We start from the raw sequence: 27,913 nt of genomic DNA, 5'->3' as shown, positions 1-27,913 counted from the left end.
TGCGGCAGGGGTGACATAACATTGCCACGCATGGTGAAGGGCGGGTTACTGAGGCCCAGGTAAAGCTGGCGCTGGTGCAGCCCCCCCAAACAGACACTGAGAGTGCCTCACTAGAGTAAATGGCCGCACCTGGGACAGATAGGACACCTGGGTTCTGTGCCCTCTGACCCCAGGGCCCCTGGGCACTGGCCTATGCTGAGCACTCACAACTCCAGCAACAGGCCTCAAACAAACACCCTCCCCATGTCCAGAGACACGAGGGACCCAGCCAATATGACCTTGTCCACCCTACAAGGGCAGCCGGGCAAGTGGGCATGATCTCCCTGGCTCCCCAGCTGGGCCCCTCTCGGCTACGCTGGCAGCACTTTTCGGCTCCTGGCAGCTAGAGCCACGGCCCTTGGGAGCAGAGCCAGGCTGAGAAACCAACGGCCAGAGGCTCAAGTCACAGCACTGCTTGGTGCCTCAGTTTTCCTGTTTAAAAGGGTCAATCCTGTGTGGCCAGCAGGCTGATCTTGTCCTAGGGTGGGGCAGGGTCAAGGGGCAGGCCCTGAATTGGGGGGGCAGGACTGAGGGGGGCATTCCCTGTGGGATGGGTCAGGGCTGAGGGCCAGGACCTGTATAGAGGGGGGCAGGCTCTGTATAGGGCAGGAGGCAGTGCTGCGGTGGGGCACTGCCAAGGCACAGGCTTTGGACCAGGGGGAAGGCCCCACACAGAGGCAAGGGTCAGGGTTGGGGGGCTGAAGGGCAGGCCCCACACAGGGCTGGGGGATGCAGGCCTCATGCCAGGCTGTCTTGCCAGGCTGGCTGCAGGCGCTGGCACATCCTGGACTGGGTGCTCCTCTAGGCTTGTGAGCGGCAGTGGGCAGCCCCACGCTGCCTACTGGGCTCAGAGCAGGCCCTGGAGAATCACAGGGTCTGCCCCACTCGTGGGTCTGACTCCCCTTCCCACTTGGTGTCTCACTCTCAGCCATACCCAGTGCTCCTGCTCCCAGCGCTGGGCCTGGCTAGGCTCTGGTGCAGACGCTGGCCCAAGGTGACACTGGGCAGAAGGGCTAGAGCCCCCGAGGCCGCAGGTGGAACCGAATGGCCACATGCCCAGTCCCACCCCTGCCTGGCTGCAGCATCCAGCATCTGGGCCTACCTGGGCTCAAGCATCAGGCTCATATCTGGTCCAGACGCAGGCTGGTTCTGGCCCATTTCAGCCGTGTCCCTGGGCTGCTCTGCACAAGCGGTGCTGGCTGGGCAGGGGCTCAGCTGAGCCAAGGGGTTGGTTTTGATTCCTCGGAGCCACAGCCAGCCCAGGCCCCCTGGAGCTGAGAGCGGGTTGGATTCGCTGAGTGGAGGGGAGAGGATCAACAAGGCAGGAGCAACAAGATCGGGCGGCTGGATCCGGCTGCAGGGCTCAGCCGAGGAGTCCTTGAGCTCCTGGGGGGCAGCAGATGGGCTTGGAAAGTAGCTGGGGGGAGGTTCCCGGTCCAGTGGGGTCCCGGCCCCAGCAAGGGGAGGCCCGGTCCAGTGGGGTCCCAGCCCCAGCAAGGGGAGGCCCGGTCCAGTGGGGTCCTGGCCCCAGTGAGGGGGGCTCAGTTCAGTGGGGTCCCAGCCCCACCGATGGGAGGCCCTGTCCAGTAGGGTACCCACCCCAGCCAGGGGGCCCCTGGTCCAGTGGGATCCTGGCCCCAGCGAGGAGGGCCAGGCCAGCCAGCAGGTCCTGACTCCGGGCTCTAGCTGATGATCTCGGAGAGCAGCGGCGTCATGGCGGTCAGGTCCTGGATGTGCAGGATCTGCCGTGTGTTCTCCACCTTGAGCGTCCGCAGCTCGGTCAGCAGCAAGAGCAGCTTTGCGTAGAGGAGCCTGGGGCAGAAGGAGCTGAGTGTCAGCCCCGCCTGTGGCCCTGGCAGTCGCTTTGTGCCATGGCAGGAACAGCTTACCCCCACTCCAGGACTCCATTCCACACAGCCTGGGTAGGAGATAGGGGAAACTGAGGCACGTGAGGGGGAAGGGACCTTTCTATGCACAGGGTCAGGAACAGAACCTAGGAGCCCTGACTCCCAGCCCCTCTGCTATGAACCCACTAGATCCCACTTCCCTCCAGAGCTGGAACTAGAGCTCAGGAGTCCTGACCTGACTCCCATCCCCCTACCCCAATGGGCTGTTTCACAGGAGGTGCATGTGGCTGGAACACAGGGGGGCAGGAGGCTAGACTGAAAACTCTTGGGCCAAGCAGCTGCCCCTTGGATGGGAGCTGGCTGGGCCCCACTGGGGAGAGGGGCTCCCAGGCTGAGCCCACTCCTTCCCTAGCTACCCCCTGGACAAGGAGCCCACTCCTTCTCTAGCTACCCCTTTTGCTTCCAGCTGCCCAAAGGCAAATCAACCTCTGGCTGGCTGAGGCAGAGGGGGGGCTGGCTAGTAGTGATAAGGCCTTGTGCACACAAGTGTAAGCAGGGTCTGAATGAGCCCTCCCTGACTGCTAGCTGGGGATGGGGAAAAACTTCAGGAGCAAACTGTATTTCCATGAGCACACCCACTGTGCATAGGTATCCAGCAGAGAATTGTGGAGCTCCCACTGACCAGCTGTGGCTGGTGCTGGGTTACCCAGCGAAATGTCATTATCAATGTTGTTATCTTCAGCTGAAAGGAACTCGCTAAGCCAGGGGCTGGAAGGCCTCAGCCCTGGGAAAGTCAGAAGGGTGAGGACAGGTATTTTAGCTAGGTGTCTTCCTAAAGGTCACTGGTCTGGTGTTTCTCCTCACTGTTCAAAGACAGAGCTCACTAGGCTCCATTAGGAGCCTTTTGTTATTTTAAGTACCCAAGAAGAGCAGACATCCCTTATGGTGGAGCAGTGTTTCTACCCAGCTGGCTGAGAGCTCAAATATCACCAAGAGACTAACCTACAGAGGTCACAGCAGAGAGGCAGATGGCAGCAGAAGGTGGGTACAGGGCTGGTGCAACCATTTAGACGAACTAGGCGGTTGCCTAGGGTGCCAAAAAGTGCCCCCCCAATTTTTTTTTAAATGGTTGAGCAGCCGCTGCTGCTGGGACAGAGAGGGAGTCTGAGCTGCCAGTGGTAGCCGGCAGCCCAAGGTGTCCCCTGGGTCAGGACGCCTCCACGGCAGCCGGCAGCCCAAGGTGTCCCCTGGGTCAGGGCGCCTCCACGGCAGCCGGCAGCCCAAGGTGTCCCCTGGGTCAGGACGCCTCCACGGCAGCCGGCAGCCCAGGGGGTCACCCAGGTCAGGGCACCTCTGCGGCAGCCTGCAGTCCAGGGTGTCCCCTGGGTCAGCGCGCCTCCACGGCAGCCCAGGGTGTCCCCTGGGTCAGGGTGCCTCCGAGGCAGCCGGCAGTGCAGGGTGTCCCCTGGGTCAGGGCGCTGCCCCGGCAGCCGGCAGCCCAGGGGCGGGGGTCCCCTGGCCGAGGGAAACCCCGGGCTGCTGGCTGCCGCGGAGGCGCACTGACCCTGGGTCAGGGCGCCGCTGCGGCAGCCAGCAGTCCAGGGTGTCCGGAGGGGGCAGCAGGCAGCGCCCGTGGAGCTGCCGCAGTCGTGCCTGCGGATAGTTGCTCGTGCATCTCTGGTGGACCTCCCGCAGACACCACTGCCGCAGCTCCACCGGAGCCGCGGGACCAGCGCGCGGGGCGGTGAAATTGCCGTCCGCCTAGGGCGCTCAAAACTCTAGCGCCGGTCCTGGGTGGGTAGCTCGCAGAAGCGGCTGATAGCAGAGCAGCAAGATGCACCTCTGAACCCTGGGTCCTCACTGACCCGAGACAACACCCCTGTGAGTGGGATCTGTGGAGGGAGCAGAGGGGGGCACAGAAAAGGAACTGTTGGTTGTAGAACTCAAGGACATGAGGTGAAAGGCTCTGCCCCATGCACTCTGGGGTGTGTCCTGCTGACAGTTTTATGGTTATGAATCCTGCTTGTGGCATTTTCCCTAATGTATGTCAGGTGACTTCCCTCCGGTCATTAAAAGTTTGTTTTCTACACACAGACACTGTGCTTGTGAGTGGGGAAGTAGAGGCGCCCATGGGGTGGTGTTACTGGGTGGGGGTTCGAGCTGGTTCTGTGTTCTACTGTTGAAAAGAAACCCCTAGATATTGAACTCAGCCCTGGTTGCTGCTGGCTCCACCTGCCAAGAGGGTTACACAAGTAGGTGCGTTGCAAGGTGTGTCATGTGAGCAGCTGCACACAGGATGGCCATGGGAGATGTACTCTTAAATGGCTGTGATATGCGTGTGTGCAAGTGTAAGTAGCTGTGTGTTTGTGTGTGCGTGAGTGATTTCCGGGTGCTGGGCATCGATGTGTGGCTGCATCGGTGTGCAGTGTCTGCGCGTGCAGCCATGTGAGCGATCACAGAGGGGTCAAAGTTTTCTCTGTCCTGAGGGAGCAGCTGGGGGACTGACTTCCAGGAGAGAGACTCCAGAGCTGGGCATGAGAACCACCCCCAGCGCTTTGAAGTGGCTCAGAGCACAGAGACAGGACCGTGCGAGGGACTGCACAGGAATAAGCTCCCACAGCCTCAGGACTGGGGGACAAGCCAGACCTGCCTCAGCTCCCCCAGACTCAGGGCTCGGGGGAAGGGAGGGAGAGGGCAAGCCAGGGCTGCCTCATCTCCCCCAGATTTGGGGCAGGGGGTGGGGTGGGCAGCAAGCCAGGGCTGCCCCAGATCTCTGTGCAACACAGGCCCGCACAGACTTTTCCATGGTTTAGGATCCATTTCTCTGCTGGATTCTGCTAAGGAAGCTCTGATGGTCCTAGCGAGCCTCGGTCACAGCTCCCGGAGGGGGGTGGCAGCAGGGGCCGGCCCCAGTGGGGCCTGCTGGGACCTAGGGCTCTGGGCTGAGCGGGGAGGATCCCCCCAAGAGGGGAAGGTAGCGCGGCCAGACCCCTGGGGTGCAGACGCTTGGGGAGACTGGAGCCATCGGCGATGCAGTGAACCCAGCCACCTCACAGTGACAGTTCCCACAATCCTCTCTGCCTGGACCTCCTGAGCGCTCAGCTCTGCACCCTAGCCCCAGAGGGCATGGTGGGACCCTCTGCCCTGGCCCCGGCCTGCTGCCTCCCAGCCCGCTGAATGGATGGGAGTCACTGCCAGGTCCCGGGTCCCTGGGGAACATGGCACCAAGGACACAGGAGCTCTGAACAATCAGTCCCTGTGGCCCTGGGCCCCTGGCCTTGCCACACCCTGGAGCCCCCACCAGGGCTCCCATGGGCCAGTGCTCAGTTCTCACTGCCCCCACATATCAGTGTGACCCCTGCAGGTGCCAGCTGCCCCCAGCTCCTGGGAAAGCCTGGACATCCAGGCAATGGGCAGAGGCTTTGCCTCTGGCCTCCCTCCCTGGACTGCTCGCTGCAACCGCTGGGCCCAGGATGCACGGGTTCGCTCTGATCCCACCCCATCAGCAGGACACTGCAAGGGCTAGCGGGCAAGGCACGTGGCTGGGCCCCAGGACAGCTGGGTTCAATTCCCAGCTCAGCCACGTGACCCTGCATCAGGGCCCTGGGTCCCCTCATCTGCCCTCCAAATCCCTCAGTCACCAGCCCTGGAAGATCTCTCCCGGGCATGAGTGAGGATAAAGCCTACCCAGACATCCCAGAGATGGGCTGGGTACCAGGCTAGGCTCCAGGAAGGGCTCTCCCTGCCCTTCTCTGGGCCATGGTAGTGAGTGCCCCCCTGCTGGGCTGCTCAGTGCTTTGGGCCCTGTTCCCACCAGAAGCCCCCTCCTGCCCCAGCTTTGCTAGTCAAGCTAGTGAGAGGCTCTCACTCACCTGCCCTTGCGGGGTCGGGAGAGGAAGAATATGGGAATTTTGGTAATATTTTTATAATTCCACTATGTGCCTCAGTTTCCCTCCAGGTGTGGTGTTGCTCTGCCCTGCATGTAAAGAGTCCGAGCCATGAGGAAGCTGCCTGGGGTGACATAGGTGGGTAATTAAGAGCTTGCTGGGACCCTGGAGAGCCAATGGAACCCCCTGCCATTGTCAGTGGGTGGCTCCCAGCAGGCGCTGGAGGCATGAACTCAGCAGGAAGACAATGGGGGAGACAGCAGGAGGTGGCTGGGAAGAACTGGGCCCAGGGTCACACACAGGCACAGGGAGCAGAGCCTGATGTTGGCCCACGTGGCCTGTCTCTTCCCCTGGGTTGCTCTGGGCTACCTAAGGCCTCCCCGTTCCATGCTCCAGGGTACCAATAAACCTGCTCTGGCTGGGAGAGGCTCCGAGTGTTGTCGAGGTGCCCAGCTCCCTGAGGAAGAGAGGAACATCTCTGCCCAGGAGCCTGGCTCAGCTGGGCAGAGCTCACAGGGTGGAGTAGGGGGCCTAGGGCTGTCTTAGAGGCGGAGAGGCCACGTGGCCTGCCCCTGTGGAGACACGTGGCCCCTGGGTGGTCTGGCACACTGACTGGCACCTCCAAGGACTGGTAAAAAGCAAGGACATGGCACCCAGCCTGTGGACCCAGGACAGGGGGTCCCTTGCTCACCTGCCTTCGGGCAGTGGGTGCCGTTGGTCAATGTAGCTCTTCAGCGTGAGAGCCATCTTCTCCTGCAGCTGGTCGACGGTGTGGTGCTGGGTGATGCCAGGGTGGTCTGGGGGAAGGCAGCCCTGGCATGAGTGTGCAGGCAGAGCAGGGGCCACGTACCCTGGGGTCGGGGGCACCTACGTGTATGTGGGAGGCTTAGTGCAGGAATCCCAGGGGCGGGAGTTACCCTGTTGTGCAGACAGTGCAAGCCCTGGAGTTGGGGGGGTTCAGTGCCCACTCCCTGCTCACAGGCACAGTGACTTCCACTGGTCAAATGATGGGGCCATGGATATGCCCTTATGTGCCATCGCACTGTCCCACTGGGGTAGTGCAGGCTGGGAGGGCTGGGCAGGGGGCTCGGCACCCCACCTTGTTAGTGCCCATAGGAGGAGCAGGATGGGAGGCTGGATATGGGACTCAGTGCCTGTTTGGGGGCTGGGTAGGAGCTCAGTGTCTGTAGTAAAGGCTGTGGGGGCTCTGAGCCCTTCAGGCTGGGAAGGTGCTCAGTGCCCATGGTGGGGGCCGGGCCAGGGGGTTCAGTGCCCATGGTGGGGGCCGGGCCGGGGGGGGCTCAGAGCCCGTGGTGGGGGCCGGGTGTGTGGGGCAAGTTGCGGGGGGGGCCTGGAGCCTGAGGGGAACGGGGGGGCTCAGTGCCCATCATGGTTGCCAGGTTGGGGGAGGCCTCCGAGCCCGTGGTGGGGGCTGGGAGAGCTCAGTGCCCATCGTGGTGGCAAGGTTGGGGGGGTGCCTCCGAGCCCGTGGTGGGGGCTGGGGGAGGGCTCACCAGGCGAGAACAGGGCGATGGCCAGCAGCAGGACGTACTCAGCCTCGTGCAGCCTCAGCTTCCTCAGACTGATGTGGAACTTGAGCAGCGGCTCCAGGTAGATCTGCTGGAACCCAGCTGGAGACAGAGATGAGGGGTGATGGGGGAGCTGCACTGGCTGGCCCAGGGCTCCCCAGTGGGGCCACAGCTCCAAGCTCAGCTGCCAGCTTGCCAGGGCTCAGGGAAGTCGTGGGGTGGGGGCGGCGGCTAGGAGAGGTACAATGCACTGCAGGACAGGACAGGGTGGGGAAGGCCCAGCTTCTCGGGGACTGCAGCCTCGGGAAGCACAGAGAGAAGCAGGCATCTCATAGCACACCAAGACTGAGCGTGGCTGGGGCGGTAGGACGTGGCTCTGCCACCTCTGCCTGGGAGACAGGCCCCAGGGCTCCTAGCCTGGCCCTGCCTTGGGAAACGTCCTCAGACCACCTGATCTCACCCATGTCGCAGCGGGCAGCGATCCTGTGCCTCGTATGTCCTGCCGCAGCGAAGTCCTCGGGGGCTGCACGTCTAGCATTTCCACCGTGTCGGTGCTCAATCACTGCTTGGCGCTGTGCGGTGCAGGGCTGTAGCTGTGTCAGTCACTATTCCAGCCCCTCCTGCCAGCCCGGGGGTGGGTTCCCCATAGGCAAGGGCAGGGTCGGCTCTAGCAATTTCGCCGCCCCAAGCACGGCGGCACGCCGCGGGGGGCGCTCTGCCGCTCGCCGGTCCCGCGGCTCCGGTGGACCTCCCGCAAGTTTCCCTGCAGGGGGTCCGGTGGTCCCGCGGCTCTGATGGACCTCCCGCAGGCGTGCCTGCGGATGCTGCACCGGAACCACGGGACCAGCGGACCCTCCGCAGGCATGCCTGCGGGAGGTCCACCGGAGCCGCCTGCCACCCTCCTGGCAACCGGCAGAGCGCCCCCTGTGGCGTGCTGCCCCAAGGCGCGCTGTGGCCTGGAGCCGGCCTTGGGCAAGGGCATAGCGCTGCGACGGGGCGCAGGGGGAACCACTGTTCTTGTCAGGGGATTCTGGGAATGGCAGCCCACGTTCCCTTCCAGGACTCCCCTAGCCTGGGCCGTGGGAGCCCCTGTGGGGGACACTGGGGGCTAGAAGTAGAGAGAACGCGGGGGAGTTGGGCCAGCCCCTTGCGTCAGAGGGACTCACCCAGGGCGCCGTCTTGGATGGTGTAGCAGTGCTGGCCGCACTCCCAGACCTTGGTCTCCTCGTTGAAGATTGTGTTGAACTGGATCTGGCAGATCTCCAAAGTGGCGCCTTTGAGAAGCGAGATCTGGTCATCAATCGGCAAACTCCTTCCCGGAGAGAGCAGGAGAGAGAGCGTGAGAGCAGGCCAGGAAGCCAGGCTGGGAGCAGCTGGACAGAGCAGGGCCATAGGCCATGTGCAAAATGGGGTGGGGGAGGGACCATGCGGGGGCTGGGCTTAGCAGGTTTCAGGGGGGTGGGGGTAAACTGGGGTACAGGGGGAGCAGGGACTGGGGACCTCAGGGATGAGGCAGGGTAGGGCTTGGAGGTGGGGGGTGGGAGCATGAATGCAGCAGGGTGGGGCTGGGGGTGCAGGGGGCAGCAGGGTGGGGCTGAGGGGGGTGGGGGAGCAGGGATGTTGCTGGGCAGGGCTGAGGGTGCAGGGTGCTGTATGGATGCGGCTGAGCAGGGCTGAGCGGGGTGGGGTGCAGGAGGGATGCAGCAGGGCAGGGCTGAGGGGGTGGGGGAGCAGGGATGCGGCAGGGTGGGGCTGAGGGGTACAGGAGGGATGCAGCAAGGTGGGGCTATCGGAGGTGCGTGGGGTAGGAGCGGGGTAAAGCAGGTGCTAGCTGTGCTGAGCTAGGCGTGTCACTCAGGGTTTCAGCTCCCGTTTCCCACTCCCCCTCCAGCCAGGCAGTTTGAGCTGCCTGCCCTCAGTTGCCCTCCATGCCCACCCGGCTCCCCGGCGTGTGGGAGCCCAGCCATGCTGACCTGAAGGCTGGGATCTCCTTGGCAAATTTGATCACTTGCTGGATGAGGATGGTGCTGAGGTCGGCAAAGTGGGGCAGCATGGAGAAGATGTCAGGCAGCATGTCCCCTGGCAGGCTCTGCAAGGGGGCCCGAGGGCCGCCCTCCTGAGGCTGGGAGAGCCCCTGCAGGACATGGGGAACCCTGGGCTCCTGTGGGTTCTGAGGGCTCAGGCTGTGGATGTACAATCGCACCGGAGGCTGGGGAGACAGAGGCCCCAGTCAGAAACTTAATGCTGCTGCTGTCAGTGGCCCTGGCCCTGTGGAGAGGCGGCTGGCTCTGGGGTGTGGCGAGCCCCTGGTGCATTGCCCTGCAATACAGCTGAGCCTTGGACTGCTGGGTACACCTGCCCCAATGCCCACACCCCGGCGGGGTGCAGCCCCGCATATGCCATGGTTTACGCTCTAGGTTTTTTTGCTGCCCCAAGCAAAAAAAAATTTGGCTGCCCCCTGTCTCAGCCCTGGTCTCCCCGTCACACTCCGCTGCTGCCTCGGCCCTGGGCTCTCCCCCCTACCCGCACCCCCTGCTGCCCCAGCGCTGGGCTTCCCCCTTTCCCCCCCACCAATGCCCTCCCCCACCCCAGCTCTGGGCTCTCCCCCGCCGCCACCTGCACCCTCCTTCCGCAGCAGCCCTGGGTCACTGGTAACTCGCTCCCTTCCTTTCCAGTTGGTAGTGGCCAAGGGAATGCTGGGAAATGTAGTTCTTTCCCTGCTCCAGGGCTGGCTCTATAGACAGGGAGCTAACCAAGGAACTACAGCTCCCAGAGCCCCTTGTTGGTTCTCAGCTCCCATGCTGGATCCCTGCCGCCCCAAGCAGGTGCTTGCTTTGCTGGTGCCTAGAGCTGCCCCTGTTTACAAACCCTAACGCAGCTTCCACAGAGTGGCTGGGGGTCCTCTGCCGAGGCCTCCCTCAGGGCTGAGCTGGGACCTGGGGGGTCAGAACTGCATGTCCAGGATCCGCAAGTACAGACGCTGCAGATGCAGGTGCAGTTGGGCAGGAGCAAGGATGGTGCAGACACGTGGCTGCTCCCACCGGGTTGGGAGCCCTGCTGGGATCAGAGCAGCCCAGGCCATGTCTCTGTTCATCTTCCCTTCCCACAGGAATTGCAGGCTCTGCCCAGGGCAGCCTAAGCCCTCCCCTGGCTGGGATGGGGTAGTGGTAGGGGATGTGGACAGGAGGGAGGGATGGAGTGGCGTGGCAAGGAGGAGATGTGGGGGCTGGAGGCAAGGAAGGTGGGGGGCAGAGGGGAAGGAGATGGGCTGAGGGGGCAGGAGAGAGGGGTGGGGTGGGGCAGAGGTGGGCTGGGGGGGCAGGAAGGAGGGGTGAGGCAGAGGGGAGGGGCTGGGGGCAGGAGGGAGGGACAGGGTGGGGCAGAACACTGTGGGAGAGGTGGGCTGGGGGGCAGGAGGGAGAGGGGAAGTGGAGGGGCTGGGGGCAGGAGAGAGGGAGGGATAGGGTGGGGCAGAGTACTGGGGGGGAGGTGGGCTGGGAGGCAGGAAGGAGGGATGGGGGGAAGAGGCAGGCTGGAGGCAGGAGGGAGGGGTGGGGCAGAGTACTGGGGGAGAGGTGGGCTAGGGGACAGGAGGGAGGGGAGGGGGAGGGGCTGGGGAGAGGTGGGCTAGGGGGCAGGAGGGAAGGGGAATAGGGGAAGTGGAGGGGCTGGGGGCAGGAGAGAGGGAGGGATAGGGTGGGGCAGAGTACTGGGGGGAGGTGGGCTGGGAGGCAGGAGGGAGGGATGGGCGGAAGAGGCAGGCTGGGGGCAGGAGGGAGGGGTGGGGCAGAGTATTGGGGGAGAGGTGGGCTAGGGGGCAGGAGGGTGGGCTGGGGAGAGGTGGGCTAGGGGGCAGGAGGGTGGTCTGGGGACAGGAGGGAGGGGAGGGGGAGGGGCTGGGGAGAGGTGGGCTAGGGGGCAGGAGGGGGGGCTGGGGACAGGAGGGAGGGGGAGGGGCAGGAGGGTGGGCTAGGGGGCAGGAGGGAGGGGAGGGGGAGGGGCTGGGGAGAGGTGGGCTAGGGGGCAGGAGGGAAGGGGAATAGGGGAAGTGGAGGGGCTGGGGGCAGGAGAGAGGGAGGGATAGGGTGGGGCAGAGTACTGGGGGGGAGGTGGGCCAGGGGGCAGGAGGGTGGGCTGGGGACAGGAGGGAGGGGAGGGGGAGGGGGAGGGGCTGGGGAGAGGTGGGCTAGGGGGCAGGAGGGAAGGGGAATAGGGGAGGTGGAGGGGCTGGGGAGAGGTGGGCTAGGGGGCAGGAGGGTGGGCTGGGGACAGGAGGGAGGGGTGGGGGAGGGGCTGGGGAGAGGTGGGGTAGGGGGCAGGAGGGAAGGGGAATAGGGGAGGTGGAGGGGCTGGGGAGAGGTGGGCTAGGGGGCAGGAGGGTGGGCTGGGGACAGGAGGGAGGGGTGGGGGAGGGGCTGGGGAGAGGTGGGCTAGGGGGCAGGAGGGAAGGGGAATAGGGGAGGGGGAGGGGCTGGGGGCACCCTATAGAGAGAACAGACTGAAGCCCTGGCAGGTGTGAAACGTCACCTATGCAAGCCCGTGGCCCAGTAACCAGCCTGATCCAATCAGGGAGCAGGAATCCCAGCATGTGACTCAGATAGCCAATGGCAGCTGTTCTGCCCCAGCTGTTTTGCTTACAACCCCAGTAGGGGGGAGAAGGGTCTGAACAGCCCCCACCCCCTTACCTGCCTAGGCTGTGATGATGGGCCTGGGCAGGCAGAGGCTGCGGTCGAGCTGGATCAGTGTGCTGGTTCCAGCAGAGGTGTGGCTCTATGGGTGGTGGCCAGCCCAGTGGGCTTGGGGGCGAGCTGGGTTGGTGTATGGGGGGGCTGGTTCCAGTGGGAGTGTGGCTCGGGGGGCAGTGGCTGCCCCAGTGCCTGTGAGTGGGGAGGATGGCTGGGATGAACTGGGTTGGTGTATGGGGGGGGCTGGTTCCAGTGGGAGTGTGGCTCGGGGGGCAGTGGCTGCCCCAGTGCCTGTGAGTGGGGAGGATGGCTGGGATGAGCTGGGTTGGTGTATGGGGGGGCTGGTTCCAGTGGGAGTGTGGCTCGGGGGGCAGTGGCTGCCCCAGTGCCTGTGAGTGGGGAGGATGGCTGGGATGAGCTGGGTTGGTGTATGGGGGGGCTGGTTCCAGTGGGGGTGTGGCTCGGGGGGCAGTGGCTGCCCCAGTGCCTGTGAGTGGGGAGGATGGCTGGGATGAGCTGGGTTGGTGTATGGGGGGGCTGGTTCCAGTGGGAGTGTGGCTCGGGGGGCAGTGGCTGCCCCAGTGCCTGTGAGTGGGGAGGATGGCTGGGATGAGCTGGGTTGGTGTATGGGGGGGCTGGTTCCAGTGGGGGTGTGGCTCGGGGGGCAGTGGCTGCCCCAGTGCCTGTGAGTGGGGAGGATGGCTGGCATGAGCTGGGTTGGTGTATGGGGGGGCTGGTTCCAGTGGGGGTGTGGCTCGGGGGGCAGTGGCTGCCCCAGTGCCTGTGAGTGGGGAGGATGGCTGGGATGAGCTGGGTTGGTGTATGGGGGGCTGGTTCCAGTGGGGGTGTGGCTCAGGGGGCAGTGGCTGCCCCAGTGCCTGTGGGGAGGATGGCTGGGATGAGCTGGGTTAGTTTATGGGTGGCTGGTTCCAGCAGGGTGTGGTTCGGGGGGCAGTGGCTGCCTCAGTGCTTGCAAGGGGGGAGGATGGCTGGGATGAGCTGGGTTGGTGTATGGGGGACTGGTTCCAGCGGGGGTGTGGCTTGGGGGGCAGTGGCTGCCTCAGTGCCTGCAAGGGAGGAGGATGGTTGGGATGAGCTGGGTTGGTGTATGGGGGGGCTGGTTCCAGCGGGGCTGTGGCTCGGGGGGCAGTGGCTGCCCTGGTGCCTGCAGGGGATGCTGCGGTTGGGGTTCTTACCCGGCAATGCGCGAACTGGGAGAAGCCAGAGTCGAAGTGCCTCTTGTGGGCCTCGATGAGGATGCTGATGAGCTGCTCCTGCTCCTCTGTCAGCTCTGCTGGCACCCCCGCCGGCTCCCGCTCCTGCTGCTTCCTCTTCCGCAGGACCCGGCGCATCTGCAGAGCCTCTTCTGACATGATCACTGCCAGGCCAGGAGGCAGGGGTAAGGGGCTTGGCCCCAGCAACAGCTCCCCAGGCCCACGCTGACAGACGCCTCCCAGCTTCCTTTCCCTCAGCCCCACCCGAGATCCTGGGGAGCTCGATATGGCGCTGCCCTGGCCGTGGGCTCCACTATCTGCCTTTGCTCCATTACCAAATTGGCTGGAGGGAGCGGGGCCTAGTGGGAGAGCAGGGACTGGGAGCCAGGGCTCCTGCATTCTAATCCCAGCTCTGGGCTGGAGAGGGGTATAGAGGGGAGAGTGGTGGAGGAGCAGGGCTGAGTCAGGACTCCTGGGTTCATCCTAGAGCCAGGAAGAAACCCCAACCAGCCCCTGCTGTCAGCCAGAAAAGAACAGGAGTCTAGTGGGTAAAGAGTGAGGCTGAAACTAGGCTGCCAGGGTTCTCTTGCTGGCTCTGGGACGGAGAGGGGTCTAGTGTGCAGAGCAGGTGCCTGGGAGTCCAGACTCCTGGGTTCCAGCTCTCAACAGGTGCCCCTGATGTGTTTAAACTGCAGCATGCTAGGGCGCTGTGAGTCCCGGAGGAAGGGGTATGGCCTTGTGGCTTTACAAACCTGAGTGCTCCTGGCATTTGCAGGCAGCGTGTGTTAGCCAGGCGCTCAGGAGTGACCGGAGTAAGGACAGGAGAGTCACTTCCACCAGGAGCCACCCCCCCCCACTGCTACGGGACAGTTCTCCAGGAGGCCAATGCTGCCCCCACCAGACAGGGTGGCTTTAAACACATCAGGGGCACCAGCCACCTTCTCTGAGCTGGGGCTGCATGGGCCGGGGGCTCGGGGCCAGGCAGGCAGACTCTCCAGAGCCATTACTGGATAGCGGATACTCGCTGCAAATCAGAGACCTTGGCTGCTCCACAGGGGAAGCACAAAGCCCCCCAGTGAGCTATCCATGCAGCCCCAGCCCCCCCACAGTGAGCTATCCATCCAGCCCCCCAGCAAGCTATCCAGGCAGCTCCCAGCCGCCCCAGGGAGCTATTCATGCAGCCTCCAACCTCCCCCCCCCCCCGCAAGCTATCCACCCAGCCCCCAGCCCTCCCAGCGAGATATCCACGCAGCCCCTCCAGTGGGCTATCCACACAGCCCCCAGTCCCCCCCTGTGGGTTATCCGCCCAGTCCCCCCCAGTGAGCTATCCACACAGCCTCCCGCTGAGCTATCTGCCCAGTCCCCCCAGCAGGTTATCTGCCCAGCACCCAATGACACAGGTCTACTCCTCTGGGTGACACACCAAGGCCCCTGCGTGCCCCCACATTGCTGATGGCTTGATCCTCTTCTCCCTCCTTGCCAGGTGCTGGTGGGGATGGGGACAGAGCAGATGCAGAGAGTGGCTGAGTGGCTCTGCTGTTACCAGCAGGGATGCTGCTGGGGGGCAACAAGGGGTGAGTACTAGGCAACAGTGACCTGGGACACCTCGCACAGCACCAGGCCAGACCAGTGTCCTGCCAGCCGAGACCCCCTGCACGGCACCAGCCCAGCCCAGCCCAGCGCCCTGCCAGCCGGGACCCGCTGCACGGCACCAGTCCAGGACCCTGCCCGCCGGGACCCCCTGCACGGCACCAGCCCAGCCCAGGGCCATGCCAGCCGGGAACCCCTGCACGGCACCAGCCCAGCCCAGCGCCCTGCCAGCCAGGACCCCCTGCACGGCACCAGCCCAGCCCAGCGCCCTGCCAGCCGGGACCCCCTGGGCGGCACCAGCCCAGCGCCCTGCCAGCCGGGACCCCCTGGGCGGCACCAGCCCAGCGCCCTGCCAGCCGGGACCCCCTGGGCGGCACCAGCCCAGCCCAGCGCCCTGCCAGCCGGGACCCCCTGGGCGGCACCAGCCCAGCCCAGCGCCCTGCCAGCCGGGACCCCCTGGGCGGCACCAGCCCAGCCCAGCGCCCTGCCAGCCGGGACCCCCTGGGCGGCACCAGCCCAGCCCAGCGCCCTGCCAGCCGGGACCCCCTGGGCGGCACCAGCCCAGCCCAGCGCCCTGCCAGCCGGGACCCCCTGGGCGGCACCAGCCCAGCCCAGCGCCCTGCCAGCCGGGACCCCCTGGGCGGCACCAGCCCAGCCCAGCGCCCTGCCAGCCGGGACCCCCTGGGCGGCACCAGCCCAGCCCAGCGCCCTGCCAGCCGGGACCCCCTGGGCGGCACCAGCCCAGCCCAGCGCCCTGCCAGCCGGGACCCCCTGCGCGGCACCAGCCCAGCCCAGCCCAGCGCCCTGCCAGCCGGGACCCCCTGCGCGGCACCAGCCCAGCCCAGCCCAGCGCCCTGCCAGCCGGGACCCCCTGCGCGGCACCAGCCCAGCCCAGCGCCCTGCCAGCCGGGACCCCCTGCGCGGCACCAGCCCAGCCCAGCGCCCTGCCAGCCGGGACCCCCTGCGCGGCACCAGCCCAGCCCAGCGCCCTGCCAGCCGGGACCCCCTGCGCGGCACCGACCCTGCACCTCTGTAGCCTGGCATCTCCCCTGCCGGGGAGTTCATCAACAGAAGGTCCCTGAGCCCAGTGAGGAGCACCTCCATTCTGACAAGGCTACAGCACAGATAGTCCCTGAGTGCCGATGTCCTGGGGAGAGCAGACCTTGCGCTTCCCCTGCCAGCCTCCCCAGGACCAGATACCAGCGCAGGAGGGCGGGGAGCCAAGCCCTTACTTACTGTCCTTCCTCATGCCCACAGCCAGGCACTTCTGGAGGCGGCAGGCTTGGCACTGCCGGCGCTTGGCTTTGGTGATGGTGCAGTTGCGGGTGAAGGGGCAGGTGAAGCACACGCCCTTGCTGATCGACCGCCTGCAAAAGAGGGGCAGGGTTTGGGGGGCAGGAGACACCCCCTGCCTTGGGAAAGGGTCAGAGAGCCCTCCTCCCCACACAGTGAGAGCCCCAAGCGAGCGACCTATTGGAACCTGGCACCGCAAGGCTCAGAGCAACTCAGGCAGGCTGTCCCGGCACTCCACAGCAACCCGCCATCCCCTCCCAGCCTTCTGCTGGCTTCATCCCCAGCCTGCTCCATGCAGCATTGCATCCCTCCCAGGCGCAGCACAGCCCGCTGCTCCTGCTCCCCGCCCATCCAGGCACAGGGACGTCCAACCCAATGCCCAGCACCCTTGCTAGGAGCAGGGGCTTCTGGGTCATTTCCAGCTGCGAGGCACTGCATTGTGGGATAGAGCTGGGGAAGCCGGCTTCTGACTTCCTCTTCACCAAACTGTCCGAGCTACGCTTCTCCTGGCACAGGGCCACCATGTCTGTGTGCCTGGGCGGGGGGTACTGGCCCAGGCACTGAGCAACACAGACATGTAACATGCCAACACGTTGGGCTGTGCCAACTCTCTGCCCCCTCCCTGAGATCTGCCCCCTATGCAGATGGGTAGGCCCACACCTCCTATGCTTGCTGTCACACACACAGATGGTTATTCCAGCACACACAAACAGACAGATGGCTATGCCTGCACGTGCACACACACACAAGCACACAGAATGGTAAATGGTGCTGCAAGAAGCCATGGTGAAGAGGCTTTGGGCCCTGCCCCCAGTAGCCATCTCAGGCATTGGTTGTCCCGGTTAGTTGCAATGCCCGGGACAAGCCCATCTGGCTGAACCAGGGTGTCTAGAACTGTTTCTTCCCTGCATGGAGGAGAAGCCACAAGCATTAAAAATGCCTCAAAGCCTTGAAACCCCAACACCTTTCTCTGAGAATAAGCCTCACAACGAATCAGTCACTCTGGGGCAGGGGGATGGGAGACCCCAAAAGGAATGTGCAGCATGCTGCAGGAAGTGGTGAAAGTAGCTTAGCATGGCACTGGGGGCACGGTGCTGCAGGGAGCAGAAGGGGCACTCGCCCTGCACAGCCAGCGATGGCCCCAGTGCCCCAGGCTGGCACTGTGCTGCAGGGAGCAGGGTGGAGGCACAGTAGGGAGTGCTGTGTGGGTATCAGGTCCTGGCAGTACTGTGCAGCGGGGAGTTACCCTGGTTAGCTGTGCAGGGATGCTGCTGCCCATCAGGCCTGGCACGTGTCTCAGGCTGGCAGCTGCAGGAGGCAGCAGGTGAGGCCCTCAGTTCAGTGTGAAGACCTGGGCACCTCGCCTGGCTGGTCCTGAATCAAGAGGGGTATTAGCTCCAGCTCCCTGAAACTCGGGGGTGGGAGTTGCGCCTGGCAGAGCATCGCAGCCGCACCCTGCGTCACTGCCACAGCTGTACTCGCCTGGGCATCAGCTGAGATAAACCTGGGGTTGGCAGCAGCAAACGCCTGTGAAGACGAGCACGTGATCGGCTCTGAGCCATAGGACGGCACAGCCACAGGGCAGCTGCCATAAGGGCCGGACACAACAGCCACTGAGCCAGGGCATTGCCTGTGTGCACACAAACACACACCGCGCCCACCCACCCCCATCCCAACGCACAGACATGCTATGCACACATGCCCCCCCAATGCATACGCATACCTGTGTACACATCCACATATACATCCCAATGCGCACTCCCGATATACACACGCCAGTGCATAACACACCCCTGCACACTCCAGTATACGGATATCCCACATCCCAATGCACACTCCCCTCATATACCCCCGCGCACAGACACACCCTATACGCACCCACATAGACATCCCAATACGCACCCCAAATATGCACATCCACAACCTACTCACGCATCCCATATAGACACACCAGTTTACACATACACCTTGCACACTACACCCCATCACAGTTGAGGGTAACTGCAGCTGTATTCCCCCTCTGTGGCCACTCGAGGGCATTTTCTTGAGGCTTCCAGCTCCCAGCCATCACCTCACGTGGGCCGAGACCCGTCTCACTCCTTCCTGAGCAACACTTTAAGACTGCAGCCCCCTGCCTTACACTGTGACATCCCCAGCAAGGCAGCACCCGCATCATGCTTTCTCTCCAAAGACAGTGTTACCAGTGACCCCTCAGCCTTCCCCCAGCAGAGCACATGTATCTGAAGGACAAAAGCATTCCAGAGGAAGGGTAACGGTGAGAAAGAGCTGTGCACGTGCACTAACCAGACAGGCTTGGCTCGGCTGCCTTTCCAACCTTTCAGCAAGGTTCAGACCCGAAACAGCCTTTACAAAGCACCTTCTTCCTTTGTCCTCTGTGACTGCCCTGGCCTAAACTAGTCTCTGCAAACCACCCCAGGGAGGTACCTCTCCAGAGCTGTTTACAGTCGCGGGGCTGTAGGAATCACCTCCCCACACCGCTGTTTTTAGTTCCTGGGTAACCTTCCCCCATGGAGCTGCTCCAATCCCTGGGCGCAAAGCTACAGCAACCATTCATAAACTGGATACAGCACAGTCCCCTGAGATGGTGCATGCAGTTGCAATATCGGTCGAACCCCTCCATGCACACACATCTCATTGCACACTTCCCCCCACCCCCACAAGCACATAAGAACACCATTACACACTACACATACCCTGTGCACCCCCCACACACGAGTGCACAACCCCCCCCCCCAAAACCCTCCCTGTTCTGAGGGGTGTTGGGTGTGACCCAGGGCAGTGCCCTGCCTGTGCAGCGCCAATAGGAGGCAGCGTTTATCCTTGCCAGCCCCATGGGGTGGAAAGGCCCAGGACAAGGGGTTGGAGGTTGGCAGGATGATGGCGCCAAGGGGGCTCTCACCTGAAGAAGCCCTTGCAGCCCTCGCAGGTCATGACATGGAAGTGGTAGCCAGTAGCTCGGTCGCCGCACACAGCACAGATTTTCTCCTCTCCCTCTGGCTCCCCGTCTTCCCTGCTCCCGGCCCCGAGGCTCAGCACGCTGGGGCTGCTGCTGCTGCTGCTGCTCTCCCTATCAGAGGGGCTGAGCATGGCAGCTCCTGACCCCAGGCACCCACGGGCAAGCTGCTGTGGGGAGAGGAGAGTCAGTGACAGGCCTAGGCTCCAGCACAGGGACGGCCCAGGTCAGACCATGCCATGTGGTCTTTCCATAGGGGCAGTCCAGCCTGGGCTCCTGGCCCTCCCCCAGGAGACGGCTCCCCATCCGTGGGCCCCATTGCTCCTCCACCCTCCCTTCCCCAGGGACAGCCCCCCGCAGATCCCAGTGGAGCCCGTTGTTTATGCTCCTGCAGGCATTGTGCAGTCACACGACAAATTAGCTGTTGCTGTCGGTTGTACTGCGGTAGTGGGTGGTAGGATAACCCCTGATTCATGCAGACACGCACACAGATGTTTCTCTCAAAGCCTGGACGAGTGGGTTTGGGGAGACCCTGTATCAAGTTCTACTAGGACTGCGTCCAGCCTTTGCCAGGGTCCCTGGAAGTCCATGCCCCGCAGCACGCTAAGGGGAGCTTTTTTCTGTGCCACTGGGCCGGGAGTCACCGGAACTGTGCCAACGCCAGCTAGGAGGGCAGCAGATGGCAATGGTCAGATGGCCCCACCACCTGTCACCTACCCATAGGGGATCTTCTACCAAGTGAACCGGGCCTCTCCAGGGCCATCTCCCACCACGGGGGCTACAGAACAGGCAGGACCTGCCAGCAGGGGGCAACACTCTCAGTTACAGCATTTCTCTGCCCCCAGTTACCCTCCGGCAGCTCCACCAGCCACCACCTCTGCAGTGCAGCCACAGTGCACTGTGTGTTGCTGCGTCTGGAACACTGCTGCCAATGCATCAGCCTGGTGAGTGGCCAGCTCCCGCTCCCACAGCTGAGTATGTTCTGCAGGGAATCCATCTTTTATCCCTCAACTACCCCATACACCCCTCTGCCTATCCCCATACACCCCGTCTATCCCCATACCCCCTCTTCTATTGCCATACACCCCTCTGCCTATCCCCATACACCCTATCTATCCCCATACCCCCATCAATCCCCAGACACCCTCTTCTATCCCCATACACCCCTCTGCCTATCCCCATATCCCCCATCTATCCCCATATACCCCGTCTATCCCCATACCCCCTCTTCTATCCCCATACACCCCTCTGCCTATCCCCATATACCCTATCTATCCCCATACCCCCCATCTATCCCCAGACACCCTCTTCTATCCCCATACACCCCTCTGCCTAATCCCAAACCTCCCATCTATCCCCATATCCCCTCTTCTATCCCCATACATCCCATCTATCCCCATACCCCCTCTTCTATCCCCATAAACCCCTCTGCCTATCCCCATACACCCCATCTATCCCCATACCCCCATCTATCCCCAGACACCCCTCTGCCTATCTCCATACCCCCATCAATCCCCATACCCCCTCTTCTATCCCCATACACCCCATCTATCCCCATACCCCCTCTTCTATCCCCATACACCTCTCTGCCTATCCCCATACACCCCATCTATCCCCATACCCCCATCTATCCCCATACACCCCTCTGCCTATCCCCATACACCCCATCTATCCCCATACCCCCCATCTATCCCCATACCCACTCTTCTATCCCCATACACCCCTCTGCCTATCCCCATACTCCCCATCTATCCCCATACTCTCTCTTCTATCCCCATACACCCCTCTGCCTATCCCCATACCCCCCATCTATCTCCGTACCCCCTCTTCTATCCCCATACACCCCATCTATCCCCATACCCCCTCTTCTATCCCCATACACCCCTCTGCCTATCCCCATACACCCCATCTATCCCCATACCCCCCATCTATCCCCATACACCCTCTTCTATCCCCATACACCCCTCTGCCTATCCCCATACCCCCCATCTATCCCCATACCCCCATCTATCCCCAGACACACTCTTCTATCCCCATACACCCGTCTGCCGATCTCCATACCCCCATCTATCCCCATACCCCCTCTTCTATCCCCATACACCCCATCTATCCCCATACCCCCTCTTCTATCCCCATACACCCCTCTGCCTATCCCCATACAGCCCATCTATACCCATACCCTCCATGTATCCCCATACCCACTCTTCTATCCCCATACACCCCATCTATCCCCATACCCCCCATCTATCCCCATACCCACTCTTCTATCCCCATACACCCCTCTGCCTATCCCCATACCCCCCATCTATCCCCATACCCCCATCTATCCCCAGACACCCTCTTCTATCCCCATACACCCCTCTGCCTATCTCCATACCCCCATCTATCCCCATACCCCCTCTTCTATCCCCATACACCCCATCTATCCCCATACCCCCTCTTCTATCCCCATACACCTCTCTGCCTATCCCCATACACCCCATCTATCCCCATACCCCCCATCTATCCCCATACCCACTCTTCTATCCCCATACACCCCATCTATCCCCATACCCACTCTTCTATCCCCATACACCCCTCTGCCTATCCCCATACTCCCCATCTATCCCCATACTCTCTCTTCTATCCCCATACACCCCTCTGGCTATCCCCATACCCCCCATCTATCCCCATACCCCCTCTTCTATCCCCATACACCCCATCTATCCCCATACCCCCTCTTCTATCCCCATACACCCCTCTGCCTATCCCCATACACCCCATCTATCCCTATACCCCATCTATCCCCATACCCCCTCTTCTATCCCCATACACCTCTCTGCCTATCCCCATACCCCCCATCTATCCCCATACACCCTCTTCTATCCCCATACACCCCTCTGCCTATCCCCATACCCCCCATCTATCCCCATACCCCCATCTATCCCCAGACACCCTCTTCTATCCCCATACCCCCTCTTCTATCCCCATACACCCCTCTGCCTATCCCCATACACCCCATCTATCCCCATACCCCCCGTCTATCCCCATACCCACTCTTCTATCCCCATACACCCCTCTGCCTATCCCCATACTCCCCATCTATCCCCGTACCCCCCTTCTATCCCCATACACCCCATCTATCCCCATACCCCCTCTTCTATCCCCATACACCCCTCTGCCTATCCCCATACACCCCATCTCTCCCCATGCCCCCCATCTATCCCCAGACACCCTCTTCTATCCCCATACACCCATCTGCCTATCCCCAGACACCCCCATCTATCCCCAGACACCCTCTTCTATCCCCATACACCCCCATCTATCCCCATACACCCTCTTCCATCCACATACACCCCTCTGGCTCACCCCAAACACCCATTTTCTATCCCTATACCCCCCCATCTATCCCCATACACCCTCTTCTATCCCCATACACCACTCTGGCTATCCCCAGACATCCCCATCTATCATCAGACACCCCATCTATCCCCATACACCCCACATCTATCCCCATCTCCCCCCATACATCCCCCTTCTATCCCCATACACACACCTCCACCATCTATCCCAGAAGTGGGCAAACTATGGCCTGCAGGCCGCTGGACCATCCTGTCTGGCCCTTGAGTTCCCAGCCGGGGAGACTAGCCCCCGGCCCCTCCCCCGCTGTCTCCTCTCCCCTGCAGCCACGCTGCCACATGGGCAGCACTCTGGGCAGCGGAGCGGTGCGCTCTTGCAGGGCAGCGCGGCAGTGTATCTGGTTCCAGCCAGGCGGAACGGCTGCCAGACATGTTGCTTTGAGTGGCATGGTTAGGGGGTGGGGGCCGAGAGGTTGGTTTAAGGGGCAAGGGTTCCCAGGGGGGCAGTCAGGGGATAGGGAGCAGCGGATGGTTGGATGGGACAGAGTTTGGGGGGGGCAATCGGAGAATGGGAATGGGGGGTTGGATATTAATGGGAGTCCTGTGGGGCCTGTCAGGGGGCAGGAGTGTGGATAGAGGTCAGAGCAGTCAAGGAGCGGATAGGAGGTGGGGTCCTGGGGGGTTGGATGAGGGGTCCCAGGAGGGGGTGGTCAGGGGACAAGGAGGAGGGGGGGTTGAGGGGTTCTAAGGGGGGCAGTCTGAGATGGGAAGTGTGAAGGGTCGGATAGAGGGCGAGGGCCAGGCTGTTTGGGGAGGCACAGCCTTCCCTACCCGGCCTTCCATACAGTTTTGCAACCCTGATATGGCCCTCAGGCCAAAAAGTTTGCCCACTCTTGCTCTATCCCCATACACCCTTTTATTATCCCCATACACCCCAGTATTTGTCTCCATCCAGCCCCATCTATCCTTCTAGTGACCTAGCTCTCTCAGTACATAGCTGGCCCTGCTCACTGCTATATCCAAGCCTCATCACAATGGTTCATGGGTTGTCTCCTCTCAGCCCCTGGGGAGTGGGGATGTTTGGCTGCAGTATGGCTGTTGCTGCAGTATGGCCACCTTAAGGTCTGCTATAGTGTGGGCAGGGAGGTTGAAGTGTTCTACAGGTTTTTGTATATTGCCATTCCTAATATCTGATTTGTGTCCGTTTATCCTTTTCCGTAGCGACTGTCCAGTCTGACTGATGTACACAGCAGAGGGGCATTGCTGGCATATGATGGCATATATTACATTGGTGGACGTGCAGGTGAATGAACCGGTGATGGTGTGGCTGATCTGGTTAGGTCCTGTGATGGTGTCGCTGGTGTAGATATGTAGGCAGAGTTGGCATCGAGGTTTGTTGCATGGATTGGTTCCTGAGCTAGAGTTCCTATGGTGCGGTGTGCAGTTATTGGTGAGAATATGTTTCAGGTTGGCAGGTTGCCTGTGGGTGAGGACTGGCCTGCCACCCAACGCCTGTGAAAGTGTAGGATCATTGTCCAGGATGGGTTGTAGGTCCCTGATGATGCATTGGAGAGGTTTTAGCTGGGGACTGTATGTGATGGCCAGTGGAGTCCTGTTGGTTTCTTTCTTGGGTTTGTCTTGCAGTAGGAGGCTTCTGGGTACATATCTGGCTCTGTTGATCTGTTTCCTTATTTCCTCATGCGGGTATTGTAGTTTTGAGAATGCTTGGTGGAGATTTTGTAGGTGTTGGTCTCTGTCTGAGGGGTTAGAGCAGATGCGGTTGTACCTCAGTGCTTGGCTGTAGACAATGGATCATGTGATGTGCCCGGGATGGAAGCTGGAGGCATGAAGGTAGGTATAGCGGTCGGTAGGTTTTCAGTATAGGGTGGTGGTAATGTGACCATCACTTATTTGCACTGTAGTGTCTAGGAAGTGGACCTCCCGTGTAGATTGGTCCAGGCTGAGGTTGATAGTGGGGTGGAAGCTGTTGAAATCGTGGTGAAATTTTTCCAGAGACTCTTTCCCATGGGTCTAGATGATGAAGATGTCATCAATGTAGCGTAGGTAGAGAAGGGGTGTGAGTGGACGAGAGCTGAGGAAGCGTTGTTCCAGGTCGGCCATAAAAATATTGGCATATTGTGGGGCCATGCGGGTGCCCATAGCTGTGCCACTGATCTGGAGATATATATTGTCATCAAATTTGAAATAGTTGTGTGTGAGGATAAAGGCACAGAGCTCAGCAGCCAGTTGTGCTGTAGCATCATCAGGGATACTGTTCCTGACAGCTTGTATTCCATCTGTGTGTGGGATGTTCGTATAGAGAGCCTCTACATCCATGGTGGCTAGGATGGTGTTTTCTGGAACGTCACCAATGCATTGTAGTTTCCTCAGGAAATCAGTGGTGTCACGGAGATAGCTGGCAGTGCTGGTGGCATAGGGTCTGAGTAGAGAGTCCACATATCCAGACAGTCCTTCAGTGAGAGTGCCAATGCCCGAGATGATGAGGCATCCAGGATTTCTGGGTTTGTGGATCTTGGGTAGTAGATAGAATAACCTTGGTCGGGGCTCTAAGGGTATGTTGATTTGTTCCTGTATTAGTGTAGGGAGTGTCCTGAGTAGATGTTGCAGTTTCTTAGTGTATTCCTCAGTGGGATCTGAGGGAAGTGGCCTGTAGAATTTGGTGTTGGAGAGTTGTCTGGCAGCCTCCTTTTGGTAGTCAGACCTGTTCATGATGACAACAGCACCTCCTTTATCAGCCTCTTTGATGATAATGTCAGGGTGGTTTCCAAGGCTGTGGATGGCATTGCGTTCTGCACGACTTAGATTATGAGGCAAGCGATGTTATTTTTCCACAATTTCTGCCTGTGCACGTCAGCGGAAGCATTCAATGTATAGGTCCAGACTGTCATTTCGACCCTCAGGAGGAGTCCATGTGGAGTTCTTCTTCTTGTGCTGTTGGTGGGAGGGTACCTGTGTATCAGTGTGCTGTTCAGTGTTGTCCTGAAAGTATTCTTTGAGTCGGAGACGGCGGAAGTAGGCTTCCAGATCGCCGCAGAACTGCATCATGTTGGTGGGGGTGGCAGGGCAGAAAGGGAGTCCCCGAGATAGAACAGACTTTTCTTCTGGGCTGAGTGTGTAGTTGGATAGATTGACAATATTGCTGGGTGGGTTGGGGGTACCACGGTTGTGGCCCCATGAGGTAGGTCGCAGTTTAGACAGCTTACAGTCCTTTTTCCTTTGTAGAGAGGTGAAGTGAGTAATGTAGATCTCCTGTCTTATTTTAGTGAAGTCCATTTGTATGGAAGTTTGGTTATTAATGAGAGTCTCCAGGTTGGAGAGCTCTTTTTTGATTAAAGGATTAAACGAAGACTGAATGGCTTGCCATTCAGGATTAAACAAAGACTGTGAATGGCTTGCCAATTACAAAACCAGTTTCTCCTCCCTTGGTTTTCACACCTCAACTGCTAGAACAGGGCCTCATCCTCCCTGATTGAACTATCTCATTATCTTGCCTGCATATATATACCTGCCCCTGGAAATTTCCACTACATGCATCTGACGAAGTGGGTATTCACCCATGAAAGCTCATGCTCCAAAATGTCTGTTAGTCTATAAGGTGCCACAGGACTCTTTGCTGCTTTTACAGATCCAGACTAACACGGCTACCCCTCTGATACTTGACAACCAGAGCTAGGGGCCTAGGCTCCTGTACACTGAAGGGGTGGAGGGGCATCTGACACTGCCGTGACCCACACTCCAACACACTGAGGGGAACCTCCCAAGTCAGACAATGGGAGATGCCGACCGGAGGGCTGTGAGCTAAGTGTCACCCCCTCACCAAGCTAGGCACCTAAACCCTGGCTGCAAGGAGGTGCTCAGCTCTGCTAGCGAGTCACCCGGGAGCCCCTCACATGGCATCTGACCACCTGCCTCTCTCCACAGCAAAGTGTCCAGGGAGGAGGGCCGGCAGCAGCAGCTGTTTTGTTCACACTCACCAGGCAAAGCCTAGCTGCCGCCTCCCCACCCATTCCATGTGCCTGGGACCTGGCTGGCTTCAAGTTCCCTCCTAGCCCAAGCCAGGCATCACTGCAGTGTGTGTGCAACACTCTGTGCCTGCCCAGCACGGGCAGTTCTTGTGTCTCGGGCTGGACCTGCCCTGCCCTGCTGGAGTCAGGAGGAGCCCAACCTCTTGATGCCCTGGGTGAGGGTGTCACCCCAGTACCTGTTGCACTTGGTCCCCCTGCCTGCCCCCTCGTCAAGGGGAAGCAGGCTGCTCTGGGAGCCAAGGTGACCCGCCTGGCTGTGAGGAACTGGCTCCATGGTCGCCTCCCCGACAGGGTCAATCTGGGGCCTGTGCGGGGAAGTTAACCCAGCGTGGGGGGAGATTAGCCAGCCTGGAGAAGGCAAAGTTCATTAGAAATGGGCAGCTGTCCAGGGCTGGGGGCACCAGGCAGAGATCGGCACCCAGAGGGGGACGAAGGGGGCAGGGAGGAGGCTGAAGGCCTGAGGCTGGGGCTGGGTGGCTCCCCCGGTCACAGTGGGGCAGAGGCAGCTGCGGAGCTCTCATGATTCCACTGCAATCACTTGTTCAAAGCCCCCTCTCCCTGCCAGAGACCTGCCTTATCCGTCTCCCCAGCTGCTCACTCATGTTGGCCCCAGTTCCTCTCACTTTCCTGAGCAGGATTAAGCCCAGCCAGGGGGCCCCCATTGGTGTGAAGACCTGGGAACCTTGCCTGGATGGCCCTGAATCAAGAAGGGTATTAGCGCCAGCTCCCTGTCTCTGTCCCTTCTTGAAGCATGGAAACACAGGCTGAGACCCTGTGCCACCCCAGCGCCTCAGCCTAGCTGTGCCCCTCCACCCATTCCATGTGCCCGCTCACCGATGGTGTGGTTGGGGGTGTGTAGCTCGGAGCAGGTGGGGGCTGGCTCCTAGGATTCCCGCAGGCTGGGACTCTGCTCCCTCCCCAGCAGTGTCCGCACAGACAGATTCAGATTGATTTATTTCACAGCCTGGGTGGAATTTGAACTTTGAACTTCAAGGAGTGGAGGCCGGGAGCAGCAGGGGAGGGTGGGGGGGAGTAGTTGGGGGGTGTAAAGGGAGGGGGGAGCAGCTGGAGGTGAGGGAGATGAGAACAGCCAGGGAGATGACCTTGGGCACATGGGGACAGTGTGTCCTGGGTAGCCCCTGAGAGGTAACACACTGGGGCTGACACACACACACAAACACACACACTAGGGCTGACACACACACAGGGGCTCACACACACTCCCAGGGGTGACACACACACACACACACTCTGGGGCTTGCAGCCTCCCGTTCACACTCAGCCCAGCCTGAGGGGTGGAAAGCCTTGCCCGACACCCTTTACCTTAATGTCCTAGGGCTGAGAAGTCGGCCCTGCTTGTCCCCTGGGCACTCCCCAGTCACAGACCCTTGTGGGAAGCTGGACTGGGAGCAGTGCCAGGCCAAGCCTGGCAGTCTGAGAGGGGGGTGTTTGGCTGTCTCCAGTCATGGGC

At 61.3% G+C, this 27,913-nt stretch overlaps 1 protein-coding gene across 1 annotated transcript; it reads right to left on the bottom strand.

The window, feature by feature from the left end:
- Positions 1-87: 87 nt before the first annotated feature.
- Positions 88-27,913, bottom strand: NR1I3 (nuclear receptor subfamily 1 group I member 3). The gene is made up of 9 exons (XM_050929898.1): positions 27,766-27,913; positions 19,005-19,228; positions 16,028-16,158; positions 13,184-13,365; positions 9,276-9,511; positions 8,469-8,614; positions 7,288-7,404; positions 6,465-6,570; positions 88-1,851 (listed from the first exon to the last, which is right to left on the bottom strand). Exons 2-9 carry the CDS (start codon positions 19,190-19,192, stop codon positions 1,722-1,724), a joined length of 1,236 nt encoding a protein of 411 aa, XP_050785855.1. The 5' UTR covers positions 19,193-19,228; positions 27,766-27,913; the 3' UTR covers positions 88-1,721.

The sequence above is a fragment of the Gopherus flavomarginatus genome, chromosome 20 (genome assembly GCF_025201925.1).
Source record: "Gopherus flavomarginatus isolate rGopFla2 chromosome 20, rGopFla2.mat.asm, whole genome shotgun sequence".
NCBI classification, from domain to species: domain Eukaryota; kingdom Metazoa; phylum Chordata; order Testudines; family Testudinidae; genus Gopherus; species Gopherus flavomarginatus.
This window is presented reverse-complemented; position numbering and strand designations above follow the sequence as displayed.